Source organism: Anopheles marshallii, chromosome 3, assembly GCF_943734725.1.
Source record: "Anopheles marshallii chromosome 3, idAnoMarsDA_429_01, whole genome shotgun sequence".
Classification (NCBI taxonomy): domain Eukaryota; kingdom Metazoa; phylum Arthropoda; class Insecta; order Diptera; family Culicidae; genus Anopheles; species Anopheles marshallii.
The window spans coordinates 66750414-66765636 of NC_071327.1; the positions used below are offsets into that span (position 1 = coordinate 66750414).

General features: G+C 45.5%; 1 protein-coding gene across 1 annotated transcript in view; it reads left to right on the top strand.

The window, feature by feature from the left end:
- LOC128711328 (uncharacterized) overlaps nt 1-14208 on the top strand; it is a 33709-nt gene extending 19501 nt beyond the window's left edge. The window contains exons 3-8 of the mRNA XM_053806197.1: nt 797-1043; nt 7615-7644; nt 8683-9013; nt 9089-13130; nt 13697-13937; nt 14016-14208. Of these exons, the coding sequence (XP_053662172.1) occupies nt 797-1043; nt 7615-7644; nt 8683-9013; nt 9089-13130; nt 13697-13937; nt 14016-14208 (5084 nt within the window). The remainder of the gene's footprint in view (nt 1-796; nt 1044-7614; nt 7645-8682; nt 9014-9088; nt 13131-13696; nt 13938-14015) is intronic.
- Nucleotides 14209-15223: the final 1015 nt, after the last annotated feature.

Here is a 15223-nt window from a genome sequence, read left to right on the forward strand (position 1 = left end):
GCCGCCTTTTTCTGGTATATACCGTCGTGTACTGGTCGTTCACGACCAGTATGGCTCGGGACAGCGAACTCTTGCAGTCATCTTATGCTAATGTAATTGCCGTGCTGCCTAATTCAGCGTAAAAATGTCAACGAATAAATCACCGACCACCGTCGGGAGGGGGTTGTGATTCGGCATTGCGTTGCGACCTCGCAGTTGCAAGGTTCTGCTGTAGGTGTGAAGATACTTATTGATCGTTGAGCGTCTTTCGCAGGATGAAACGGCAGAATGCAGGATGGCGGTTGGGCGAGAAGGGCTTTAACTGTACATTCGTGACTCGAACCAATCCTGATGTGAATTCGATTGTTTGAGGTTAGGTTTATGGGCCCGCTGGACCATGCAGGCGTATGCCGGTTGCCCTGTTACGGTCGAATTCAATCACACGCCCACTCGGAAATCGATTGGTTGTTATAGGGCGAAAGGATTCATTTCCGGTGCTGCGGTTGTATGTTTCCCGAATTGTTCCGTGTGCATGTGTGCGGCAAGCGGAATCGGTTAGATGAAACTTTTATAGAGCAAATATTTGCGTAGAGTTCTGTGTACAAGTTGAGATGGCTTTGATACCGTGTAAAATATTGTACCCTGCTCAATATAGGTGATCTCATGTGTTCTTCCCTGTACACTCGAAAGAATTGTTGCTTTCACGTAGCTTTCACGAGAGAGTTCGTCCAAAAGTTTGACGTACACCTTTTTCGCATCGTAACCCATTAACCGTTTGTGTGTTTCGTTTTTTTTTTGTTTTGCTCTCCCCCTTTAGTCGACAGCCGGCACCTGAAGGAATCGATCGAGCGTGCCGAGTTTTCGCTCAACCTCGAACTGTGGTTCGGCGAGCAGACGAACGGGAACGTACTGACGCTGGCCTCGACGCGCACACTGCAGCTTAACTTTCATCCTGGCCGGGGGCTTCACTATCATCTGCCGGTGCTATTCGACTACTTTCATCTAGCCGCCGTCAGTGTCGGGATCCATGCGAGCCTGGTTGCCCTGCATCAGCCTTACATCAAGTGAGTAGCATCCGTGTTGCGGTGTTTGAGCCGGCCGGTAGCATAGAACTGTCTGTAGGGTGAACTTTCACTCGGAAAGGTCCGATAGCCTTTCGGGGGAGTTAAGTTTTCATATGCCATACTCAAAATTCGGCTGCTAGCTTAGCGCCTAATGTACGTCCTTAATCTTTTAGAATCGCTTTCGTACCGGAAGAGCTTTATAAACTGAGTTTTAATGGAAGTAGTTTTAGGAGCTGTGTTGATTTTTCATTTTATTTAGATTTAGATTTGTATTTTTTTTAATGTATAACTAAATACCCTATCTGACGATTGTTCGTATCCAGATTAATGATCCTGTAGTATATCTTCATTAATTAACATTTCATTAATTGTTCTTTGACATCTCATAACAATCACTATTTATCTATTGAATTCATGTTAAAAAAAAATAAAAAAATCTTTCTTAATATTAACCAATCCTATTCAACTCTTTAATAAGCTCCATAAACTATGCTTTCGCAGGGTAATGTAGTTTTCAACGCCTGAATGTATGCAAAAAATGAAACAGAATAGTAAAAAAATCCATATTATTTTATTTTCCTACTGCCTTAGAAAGATAAATCGAGATAAATTTGATCATTGAGCAATTTGTTTACTTGGGACATAAAATTGCATGAGTTCGTGCAGTATTGCCTGAATTTCATTTCGTTTGAGAGACATTTCATTCCGATGTTTGTTAATTCAACACTTTAAACCAAGTTTCGATAGCAGTAAATGGTGTTACAGTATTGACGGTTTGAACGATCTATTAATCCGTCAACGATTAACGCTTCGAGAGGTTATAACAATACCGATCCGTATTAAAAACCATTGCGACGCTCTTAATTATGGCATCATAAATCCAGCACAAGGGCAGTAAATTTTAAACGCGAAACACATCACACCGCCAATTAAAAGCGACGACCTTGTTTTCGATTCGTACACAACCCATCAAATTTATTACCCCTATTCACACACGCACACGCAGTAAATACAGTGCCCGGCACACACACATCACAACCACACACACACACACAAACATTTGTTGCATTTTGTGCTCGCGTGTACTGATGACGATTGTCTTCATAAGTCATAAATCCCCGGGATGGGCAATGGCGTGTTGGTTTGTGTGTGTGTGTGTGTTTTTTTTGTATTGTTTTATTTCTTTGCAAACGAACGCCTCCATTAGCAACAGTTTCGCAAATTAATTGCTTCCTGTGGTATGCCACAGATGCGCGCATTTCGCTGTGCTCGTGTGGGTATGGATAGGAATGCAAAAGGATTCCTTCTTGTTTTTACGACCCACCGGAAAGCTATAAGCGAATGGCAATTTTATCACAATATAAACATTTGATTTCTGGAGTCAATCGGACGTCACCATCGTGGTCGGCTGGCAGGATGCTACCAATAGTTGCCATACTTTCAGCAGCCTCACTAGCCGTATGGGTGTGTGAGGTAGAATTCTCTCACACGTCCTCACGCCCACACAGCATTTCATTTAATGCGCGTTGCCATGGGAACAATGTATGCCCGCATGAAACGAGGAAGATGAATGGTAAATATTTACCCAGCCAAACCGGAAACTAGTCCGCTGATGGAGGGAAAGAGAGAGAGCCATGTTGGTTTTACGGGAATGGGTCTCGAAATCAATCATCGTGTCACAAAACGTAGGATTTGGGGCAAAAAACTAACAAACACCGTAAAAGCTCAACGCCGCCCTAGATGATGATCTTTCATTTCGTAATCGTTTACCGAACGGTTATCCGGTATTTGCAGTGCATGCCCATTATTGGACCAATATGATTGCCTGTTCTCGTGCTCTGTGCGTGCTGTCGTAAACGAATGATGACGATCAGGCTGCCTTGTTTACCTTATCATACGACCGTGTGCGTTTGGAAGGTCTTTTTGGGGTGTAGTTTTTTCTTCCTCCTTTAAATGATTCGCAGATACTGGTGGCGCTGCGTCTAAAAATATCGAAACCGTAATAAAAAAAAAATACTTGAACCTTTCTCCGTTTACACTTTCCCCCTGCTGATGGTGTTGGATAATGAGGGGAATAGTGTGACCTCGATGAAGCGAGAAGGGGGATTGAAATCCGCAATTTGCTTGCCCATAGGTTAACCACTTAATGGCGACAGGAAGTCCGTCCGCCCGAGCCCTCGGACAAAACCGTACGAGTCGGAACGTATCCCCGGTCAAACAACCTTCCTGCTCGTTCGTTGCCCTTATTTGCTTGTCATTTGCCAAACAATCATGCATGCCTAACGACCGACGGTACGGGCAGCGTTGGCAAGGAATGGTCCTAATCGCGTGAGGCTCTTCATGCGGGGAAATTGGTGCAAATTTTACCATCACCCAGCAAAGACCAGTACGCACGCACCGAGCACCATTATCGAAAGGAATGTAAAAAAAAACCGGGACAGGAGGTGCCTTCCACCATTTTTTTTTATATCCAATCCACCGAACAGAACACCATTTTCATCCTTCCGTGCTAATCAAATCTAATCACACTCAATCTGTGTTTAGGATTCCGCGCGCTCCGTAGCATTTGGGGCCGGCAGCGCAGTGGAGGCGATGCGCGAAAAAAAAAGTTGTGCGAAAGGTGAAATTGGTTTATTAGAATGTTGTTGCGTTTTCTCCACCACCCTAGCCAACTCGCTGGACATTGTCGTTAACGTTAATATGTTGACTTCGCTGTCAGGGTACCTCGAAAGGATGTGTGTTTTTTTTTTTGGGAAATATTATGGACATGGACAACGAATGCCTCTATGCCTGGAGGAAGGATTCGGGTATGGGAGAGGGAAACATTTCCCACACCTATCTGCTTTCCACTGTTGGAAACGACCTTAACGAACCGCGGCAGTGTGTAATGAGATTTAGTACTACTCACAACATCTCACAGCTCATTAGGGGATTTGTATTTTACGCATCAGGTGGGCTGTCGGTTTTCTCGTGTGCCAGTCAGAGTGAGTGGTGTTGACACAGTGAATAGCTGCGAGATGTTTTGTAAATATCGTTTTATTATAAATGAGCCTATTCGTAAAAAAATAGGAAATAATTTATGTATCTATTTGCTTAGTTGTTTTAATAAATTAATTTCAATAATATAGCTGTTTCATTGTTTGACTATGTTGATAAAGTGAATTCAGAAAGGAAACTATAATTAAGAGCCTGTTATCCGTGGAAATCGTTTAACCAGTATGCTGCTGCTGGTCTACAGTAGCCCGAATAATCGATGTCCTACTGTTAGCTGAACATGTATGCGCATTGCCTAATCTATAGGCGCGAATGTGGCGCATGTGTTTATCATTTCCCAACATAATGCTCATCGGAACACACCATCGGAATTTTTTTTAAATAATACTTTACTGTTTCGTAACATTTTTACCTCACACTATACGAACCAACTCGTGCTAAAGGCGGCAAAGTAAAAAAAAGAAGGACAAAAACCCTGCTAATGATAATTTTACAGGGTTACGCTTTTATCCTTCCGCCTGTATGAACACAAACAACACTGACGATAATGACAGACCGTACGACATTATCAACCTCATCAACTACATCGACAGGCCCGTGGCAGACGACGAAAGCATCCCTTTTAGGACAACCGTTTCCCATCGTCCCATGGCTGGAGATAAACACAGTGTAGCTTGTGCATGGGTTTTCCCCCTTCCATTGGCTGCGTGTCTGCTATGGACGTGTTATTTTTCACCGTTAAGCGAAAGCTCCTCTTCACGCTTACCAGAACGTTGCAGTGATGCGTGTCTTTATTGCATTTTTATTACGATTACGCTCTCGTGTCTGTTGTGTTCCTTAAAGCTTCGCGAAAGCATAAAACCAGCGCGCTCGATAGAGTCCCCCCTCGGGTTCTAGCGTTGTGTGTCTGTGTTGCGAGATTGCACGCGACACGTGGTTTATGGTTTGCTTTATCGAAGCAACCTATGAGGCGTTGGTAGGTGCGAAAAAACGGCGCGAATCAGCAGTGCCACACGGCATCGTACCACGAAGAGAAAAAAAACCTTCTCCATTCGTCACTTGCGGGCCTTATTTTGAGCATTAAAATGTAATAAATCACTCGTTCAACCAGTTTCTTATGATGTGTGTATACGCGCACATTCTCCCAATCGGCTATCCCTTTGCAAGGTTACTTTTTTCTTCCTTCCGTCGACACGCGACGGATTTTGGGATGCTGGTCAGCTAAGAAATCAGTCACAGCCGGATCAATTTGATGGACAGCTCGCGTGCTGTTCCGGTGCACGGTATATGGTTGTGCCATGAATTGGGGTAATAAATGGAACGACCGGTTAGCTCGTAGAATGCCAAACGACGAATTCCACTCACTATCAAGATGGCAGACACAAGGCAAAGTGTTGGTGATGATGATTTCAATCAAGAAAATCACCCGAAATCGATGTGAGGGCTTTTACTGAATACCTTGTACGCGAAAGAATGCATTGGTATGATAATTTTATTACACCGAGCGTGGCATTAATTAAACTGTCTTTCGTTAACTTACGCAAACACCACGAATTACGAAACACATAAAACACCGGGCGTCTCCATTATTACACCTGAACGTCTAATCGTCAAACAATAAAGCTATTAAGAATACTTAACACATTAAACTCTTGCAACTATCATTATTCTCAAAAGCTTATTTCACGCCTTTGCAAGCAATTAAAAAGCTCCTCGTAAGCGAGAACAGAGTCGACAATGCTGCTTTCGAACGCTTATAAAACGCTTTGGTGCTTGGTCCAATTTATCGTTCGCATTATGCCCCATTCAAAAGCACTATAAGGTGGACTTAAAGCAGTTTATTACAAGATGAAAGTGTATTTGTTCACGTGTGTGTAAGTACGTAAGATGTACGTTGTAAGACAGAGAGAGAGAGAGAGAGAGTTTCGGAATGGAGCTGGTTGGATTATAGGACTATCTTTCTTCGTATTTTAATCCGTTTCAAGCCGAAAGAAATGTACTTTGAAGCGAATACTCATAAAGGAATATTGCATTTGATTGGATGTTAAGATGCCAAAATCTCTTCTCTTTGGTGCTGCACAGGTTCTTTATCAAATACGTCTGGACAACACAAGTTACTATTGTCGAAAAGCTGTATGTGGATGGAACAAAGCGGTTAAAGTTGAATGTTCCTCAATTCCTTTTTGTGTATCATTTGCCTGAAAAGTTTGTTTACCTTCGATTTGTTCTGGTCTTGTTCTAAAGAATGATTCATAATTTTCATAAAATTTCATTTTCTTTATCTTCTGTTTGTTCACCTCTTATATCTACGCCCATAACATTGCATTGAATCTTACACAAAAGCGCAGTTCTTCCAACGCAAATTTTGGCCGTGATTAAATCACCCCACCGCCTCCAAGTAACCCTCCCCGGCTCATTCAACTACCCTGGTTTGACCTATATTCCCAAGCCGTATGCTCTCGTAGCATCGCCAACACAAAAATGAATTACCATCGAAACGAAAGATAAATGTGCATACCAACGCATGGCAACGCGAGCACGTTTCATGTCGATGCGTACGCGTGGAAAATTACGTTTGCCCACTTGCGTTCGTAGGGGCGCTAGGCTTTGCGCTGCTAGTTGCTTATTATTGTCCATTAGATACACGCTTCGCCTATTGCCCAAACGACCGACCGTAGTCGTGCAATTCCAATTTGCACAAATGCAGAGCGTGCAGAGGAATGGAAGCCAAAATGACAAATGATCTTGTCTCGGTTGTCGGTGTTTGAAAATCGGTTTTGCGCTGGACTATTATGCTCCGATGCGCATGCAGCCGATGTGACTCGATAGCAATACGCCTGTACGGGTGACAACGAAGCAGAACGATCATCGATCGGAAACAGTTTTATGTGTATGGTTTTATTTACCGCTACAGGAAATCAAATTCATGAATTGTTTATCGTTACAAGTGATGGAAAAAGGTGTGATGTGATTGAACGCGTATGGAAATCGGGGGCAGAAAAAAAACCAACCCCCGGACTGAATAATTAATCAACAATGTTAACAGTGATCGGAGATAATTAACACGACGAGGAACGGTTGATGATGATTTAACGGACTGCTTTATTAGGTTAAGCCTGTCAACACATAGTTATAATGAAATATGATCTGATATGATGGTAATCTCTCCCTTTGTTGTGTATCGTAAATGTTTAATAATGTTTGACATTGTTAAAGCTAGCTTCATCATACATCTTCAGTATCTCCTAAATATGTGAGCGTAGCCTTGAACAGATTCCGAACCCTGTAGAGCGTTCCGTACGAGTCATGTGTACCAATCCAATACTCCACAATCAACACGTGTTACATAGCTTTAGTTCACCTGGCCTTTTCATTTATTTCTTTTCCATTCTTCTCTTCTCATTTATCGCGCTTACCATGCATCTCGCTACATTCGGCAATACACAAACAACAACGCTTCGGATTAAACTGTCGCCTGTTGTTTGCCAATTGGTCTTATGAAAACAAACGTGCATGTCGCTGTGTTGAATCCGAAACCACAATCGAAATCTTCCGTTTGTGGGTTTTGATGAAACAGGAAAAGCATTTTCCACTATGTACAAAGCTGGTAAGGTTCCCTTCATTGTGTCAGCCTGTCCTTTGTTGTTGTTCGTACCACCGGTGTTTGCATTGCATTACCCTTTTCTTCCTCGCTGTGTCTGGCACACCCCCACCCGGTACAGTTAATTCCTTTTCTATTTGCCGGGGAATTTATCGTTGTTCTCCGTTTGTTGTCTTTCTTGGCCTTCCCATGTACTATTCCCCGTTTTCTGTGTACCTATGTGGCACCTTTCAATGTTTCCGAATTTTGATCTTATAATACTTCACCCTTACTTTCCCACCTACGTGCAATTAATGTCACTTTCTATTTACTCCATTTAATGTTTTGTACCATCTTCTGTGCAACAACATTAACGACACAATATTTTTTACTGATTAAATTAGTTTTAAGTTTAACCACGTTAAAAAAGCAGATTATTCTAAAAATTGAATTAAACTCTATATATAAACCTGCAAAGATTTCTTGTTTTGTAATGTAAATTGCCTACCTCTGGGCGTTATTAAAACCATAAAGATCTTAAGTAAGGCAGTTCGCATGTCAACAATCTTACCGATATTATTATTTTCTTTAAAAAGAGCATTATCACTACATAAACTAGAATATATTATCAATCTTCGTTGGCTTGTCGTTGAGCTAGAGAACTGAACTCGTCTAAGTTTACCTGCACAATTATCCATTAAAATTGAAGTTGAAGTATGACATCCAATCGTACGATTGTTAATGAAAGTCATCATTGTACTCTTACCATATTCTTACAATGTGATCATCAACTGGCTAGCTGAAAGCTATAAAATTTACGCCTTTTGCAATGACAATGATAGAATCTCTGTAAGATCCTAATAATCCTACACTCGCTCTTGATCGTACTCTTTATTATCTCATCTCCACCATACTGAACCACTTTGCGCTTTTGCATTATTCTATCACACCGAACTGTTCTGCTTATTCTACCCGTGTTTTGCTTCTCCAAGTTAACAGTCGAAGTATTCATTCCTCGTTGGAAATGTTCTCCTAAATCACAGTTCTACTTGCTTCCTATTCCAGTGCTCCCAAGTCAACCAAACCGTGGATGAGCAGCTCCAAGTTAAACTGTCGCGGTGGCAACTCACCCGGACCGCTCGAGGCAATCTTCTTCGGGCCGCAGGTCGGCAGCGGTGCCAAATGTGGTGGTGGTTCCGCCGGCCGATTACTGCACGCGCGGAACGTCCACAAAGAAATCTGTGCCTTGCTGTTGGGGGCCTTGGAATCGCTCCGGCTATCGTTGCAGGAGTTTTGCACCGTCCTGCCCCACCAGTGGACAGCGCTGACCGGTTCCACGCCCTTGTCCAACCTCGACACCGAGCAAAGACTGAGGAAGCTGTCCGATTTGGCAAAGGTATGCGTACGAAACGAGATTGCTTTTACGAATGAAGTTTGCTCATGAAAGCTGTTTTTGGTTGGTTTATTACAGCTCTTGGACACCGAGGACGATTTAGCAGCACGTGCCAACTCCGACATTGCGCAACTTTGTGCGGAGTGCATACTTTACTGGCGAAGAGTGCTCTCAGCTGCCACGCAACCCGCCGTTCACGGGCTGTTGGCGAAGAAACACCACACGTTGCGAGTGCGACGCTTTGCGGAAGGATTCTTTGTGATAGATAACCCGAGACATCTCGCGAGCGGTTGTTACGACTCCAACTACCAAAATTACGTCTCGATCTGCGAGATGGCACGGCGGTCGCGCTATCTCTCATCGTTGCCACCGTTACCGGTCCATTGCACACCACTGGATGGAGATGCCAACTCGTTGCCACTCATATTCGAGGATCGCTACACCGATGCGAACGAGTACGGCAAACGTCGGTCAGGTAGTGAGCCTCATCTGAACGGTACCGGTGGCATTGGAACTGTCAACACCAACACCGGACAGTCAACACTTGTGAAGCCTCCAAAACAGCACCACCACCCGAACAAGATCGCACCGATCGTGAGCAACACCAGCAAGGAATGTTCGTGCGGAATTGCGACATGCTACATGGAGCCGGTACCGAAGATCTGTGGCAGTTACATGGGCATCATGACGCCGCGTTACGCACTCGGGGGAGATATACTGCAGGCGAGTCTCACCATAACACCGGCAGCGGCCGCCTCACAAAATGGGCTCTGCCCTAAGGCACTTTCGCGCCATTCGGTTGCCACGCTGCTTGATCCCGTCCCAATGGCTGACGTGTGCTCCTGGGATCAACAGTTCAAGGGCATTTACACCAGCGGACCGCCAGCGGGAGGTCTTGCTGGTGGGACACTGCCCACGCGACACAGTAAATCGCTCGATCAGCTTGAAATACAACCGAACGCTAACTCTGCTTCGCTGCCCAGACAACATCTTCATGGTGCGGCAACTGTGGTCAACTACAACGGATACGGTGCACACCAATCACAGCCTCATCATCAGCAGCAGCCGCAGCAGCAACCGATAGGATCTGTACACCACCAGTCGCAGCAGAGACAACCGATGATTTACCAACATCCGGGACAGCAAACGCAACAGCTGCAGCAGCTGCCCGCTGGTGTTGCGCTCCTCCAGACGCTACCCAAATCCAAACCGAAAAATCCAGTCCAAGCGGAAGATCTGCTGAAGAACATCAACGAGTTTCGGGAGAAGTACAAAAATCCGGGCGATCCGCGTAAGATGATTCACGCCGGTGGTACGGCTACTCACAATCCTACCTACGACCTGCAACAGGACGCTCTCGGAATGTCTGCCCTTCTGAACGGATACGCTAAACCAACCACCGGAGACTATCGGCACGAGCTGAAGCATACGCAAGGTACACGCAACTCCCAGCATCACGGCCACCGAGACCAGCCCCATCCGGGAGACCCAATCAACTCGACGGCAGCGGGCTCTTACTACAACTCCCTTCCGAAAGGAGCCGGTTTGGGTGCGCCCCGCAGTTCCTTCCCACCGGTACGCAGTAAAAAGCAACAACAGTCCAGCTCCACCTCGTTACCGACCAAATCGGCTTCGAACACCATCCCGCGCAGCAACTCCTCCCAACAGTTGCGCCAAACGTCTCAAAACAGTGCCCAATCGATGTCCATCGGTGGAGTGAACAGTGCCACGCTACCGCACCGATCGGTGGAGTTTTCTCGAATTCGTGTGTCAGACTTCAAGCAGCTGGTCCATGGCCAACAGAGACGCAGCACCTCGAACGGCAGTACGCACAAAATCGGTACATCCGGCAACGGCAGCACGGCGACGAATGTTGGAAGAGATTCCAGCAGTTCGGCTACCAGTCCCGAGATAACGCCCCGGACACGCAACAAGCAGCGCCGTCTGCTATCGTCTGCAAGTGTTCCATTTCAGCTGGAAAATCTGGAACTAGAGCCGGCCGTTGGTGGTGTTGGAGGTGTGACGTCGAACTCCGGAGTTGCCGCCGGTACGGGGGGATTCAGTGAAAGTCTACCCAACCTTGCACCTCCGCCGGCCGCTTTTGCTAGTGATTCACCTCCGGCTCCCATCGGGGGAGCGACCTTTCTGCTCCGAAGACGCCATTCGAGCAGCGAGTCTACGTCCTCACTTAGCGAACAGTCCGGTTGGGTTTCGAGCCGACGTAGTACTGGTCCATCCAGTCCGGACACACTGCGGAACGATCAGCGTGTGGTGAATGGGGAGCAACTTCGAAAGCGTCTGCTGAAGTTGCTCAATGAACAGCCCCGGTTGGTTGTCGATCGAAAGAACAGTACACCCTCCTCAACGACGGAGTTCTTCGCGCGCAGCAATCAAAGCTCGATGAAGTCGAAATCGGGTTACGGTCCAGGTGATATGCTTCGTGGCGCTTCGGTGCAGACGGAAAACTGGAACAACCTCGAGAAAGAGTGGAATGATTCGCGAGCTCGTGCACTAGCCAACGCCACGAGTGGGCCGTACGGTATGGTTAGCGGAAAGCGTGCTCCAGAAGCCGCAACAGCCGGGTCAACAGCTCGGGAAGGGATAACTACGGCTGACATAAAACCTCCAAAACGCACGAACAAGAAGGAAAAATCAAAGTCGGACTTTGATCTGGCGCACATCTCGGATTACGTGTTTGATGACCTGCGACTACTTCCGCCGCAGCAGTTTCGCGACGCACCGCCACCACCGGACGAGTTCCGAGATCCTCCTTCTTTCGTGGACGATATGTCGAACCGAAGTAATAAAAATGGTTCAGATAAACAGAAAGCTTCTGCGGTGGCTCCGGTAGACATTCCTCCCCCGACGGAGCGTCAAAAGCCACCGAAAGAAGATCAACAACAGCCGCAGCAGCAGCAGCAACCGCATCCACAACCGCAGCCACAACAGCAGCAGACACAGAGACAGCAAATCCAGTACTACGCCACCCTGCCCAAGAGCCATCCGCCTGTTCCGATGACTCCACTATCGGTCATATTTCAGCCGCAGATTATTACCGCACCACAGACGCAACAACATCACCAGCAGCAGCAGCAGCAGCATTATGCCACTCCACAAGCTTTAATTCAACAACATCACTACAGTAAACCCTTAAGCAACCAGATCTATATGGGCCCCGGTACGGCACAGCCCATCACCAAACCCAAGTGTGAGATACAGGCGATCGATAATCCGCTCTACCACATCTACGAGGTGGTGAAAACTCCCCGGCCCGTCATGAAATCTCAAAGCTCCAACGAACTCGCAGCAATTGCGAAGTGCGCCGAAACTCTCAACAACGTCAATGCGACGAATCTCTGCACCGTTGCGGTGGCCACGCAGATGCAAAATCAACCGCCAATGGTTCACAACGGGAAAGCACAGTACGCACCGTCGACGGTAGCGCCCGCTGTTGAGCGGAAGGCTTCGGTTCGCGAAACACCACCACAGCCCTCCACCGCTGAACCGATCGGGTCGGGATCGGTACGCAGGAAAGCAAACGAAACGGAGGAAGAATTGGACGAGAGCCCAGATCGCAAGCGGGTCGATCCACCGATGCAGCTGCTGGAGTTCGAGAAGTGCCGCGAGGAGTTCCGCAAACAGATCAACTACTCTGGCTCGATCTATTCCGACTTCCAGAAGATGGCCTCCGAGATGCCGTACTTTCACATCGCGGACGAGTTCCGGGCGTTCTCGCCGGCCGGTTTGCATCTGGTGATATGTGTGCATGGGCTGGACGGTAATTCGGCCGATCTGCGACTAGTGCGCACGTATCTGGAACTCGGGCTGCCCGGTACGCACCTGGAGTTTCTGATGTCGGAACGGAATCAGGGCGATACGTTCTCCGACTTTGACACGATGACCGATCGGCTGGTGGCGGAAGTTCTTTACCACATCGAAACATATCAGCTCAATCCGAGCCGCATCTCATTCGTGGCGCACTCGCTTGGAACGATCATCGTTCGGTCAGCGTTAGCGAGACCGCAGATGCGACCGTTACTGTCCCGGTTGCATACGTTCCTTTCGCTGTCTGGACCACATCTGGGAACGCTGTACAACTCCAGCGGTCTTGTCAATATGGGTAAGGTTGTCATTTCTTTACTGAGCATAAATGAACCTTAGCTTTGTCTAGGTTGTAGGGTTTATGGTGAAAAACGCTTTGTTATAAATTAATCTAGAATCCTTCTACATTGTTCCATTTAACATTTGAATTGCGACTACAATTGAAGGATTAAAAAGTAAAGACTTCATGGTTATAATCCCCAAAGAATGCATTATCAAAACTACATCGAGATGTGTCAAACGCTAATGGACTTTCAGAATGTTCGTTTATTTAAGTACAAATTTATTTAAAATGTCTTTTTTCCAAATTGTTAATTATATTTACTTTACTTTTACCCTGGGATAGTATGCGATATCTTTTCTAGCTGTACCGCCTGAAAGTATGCAATCGTTGACATGATTTGTATTCTTTCGCTAGTTTTTTACCTATATTGCCTACATGCGGGCGCATTTCACAGGAACTAATGAAGTGCTGTGATTTCACAGGTTTTTTTTTTTTGCAGTTTTTACTTATTTTAGGCCAAAATTAAATTAAATAGGCCATTCCAATTAATCGGTCAAATATTGAATGTTTTCTACTTTCAGGAATGTGGTTTATGCAAAAGTGGAAAAAGTCCGGTTCACTGTTGCAGCTGTGTTTGCGCGATGCAGCCGATCCACGCCAAAGCTTCCTGTACCGGCTGAGTCAGCGAAGCACTTTGCATCACTTCAAAAACGTCTTACTGTGCGGATCGTCACAGGATCGCTACGTTCCACCACACTCGGCACGGCTGGAGCTGTGTAAAGCGGCCGTCCGAGACCAATCCAATCTCGGCATTGTGTATCGGTAGGAAAGCGAATGATTACTGTGTAAAAATGTTCACCCGGGTGATCTTAACCTCCATGCCACTTCTTACCATTGCAGTGAAATGGTACACAACATTATAGCACCAATGCTGGCCCGGCAGGATCTTACGTTGGCCCGATTCGACGTGCACCATGCACTTCCACACACGGCAAACGCGTTAATCGGTCGTGCGGCCCATATCGCCGTGCTGGATTCGGAGCTGTTCATCGAGAAGTTTTTGCTAGTGGCGGGATTGAAGTATTTCAGCTAGCCACTGAATGGGAAAAGCCGATGACGACGCGGTACCAGCGAAAGAGGGTAATTGCATGCATTGCGTGCAAGGGTAAACTTTAAATCTAATCACTTTCCAAAACGTACAGTAGTTACTTTCAGCTCGGCATAGCAGATCAGCATCCAATTTTATCGAAAACCAACACAGCCGTCTGTTCATGTAAACCGAAGCATGAAACGAAAGTACTTTTTAAAATCAATCGCTAATGCACCAAAAATATCTTTTAAGTAAAACTGAATTGAATGTGGGAAAAAGGCGGCACGGAAAGGGATAAAAAAACTTTGAGAATGATACAAAAATCAATCAGTAACAGGGTAAGGAATGACAAATGATGCAAACCGAACAACAATTTGTGTCATTAATATGTGAGACAACAGCCAACAAAATTCATTCTTCGCCACTGCCAAAATGGTTTTTTGGGAGTGATACACATTATTAACTACATATTTTGTTAGTTACTTGTAGTGCTAAAACTATGATATTAATATTACGTTCAACGTGTTTATTTACTGTTTTGTGTTGGTGATAAGAAGTTAAACAAATAAATGGACCAGTGTGAAAAAAAGAACTCTAGATCAAAGCTACCAACACATACAAACCCCAATACCAGCTAAGTAAAGCACGGAGGGGTTTAGTTAAAAAAAAACATCAAATTCAAACGTGTAGAAACGAACATTAAACACAAAATCAAAACAAAATCAAACTTGAAGCCAAAAGCAAACTGATTTTCCTTTCGTGAATCAACGTTATCTTTCCCTATCTCTGTCACTCTCGTGAAAACAAAAATACAACCAACTTGAGGAACACATTCGTATAAGCGAAAATTGAGACTGACTTAGTTTCGATACCTAAACGATATTGCTTTCTTTAACCGTTTCTTGACGTTAAGGGGCACTAGTACACTTAGTCGGTCGGGAAGTATCACCATAGGGAGGGTGACTTTTTACTTTAGATAGTGAGCCGTACAGTAGCGAAAGGTATTCAAACAGCGATA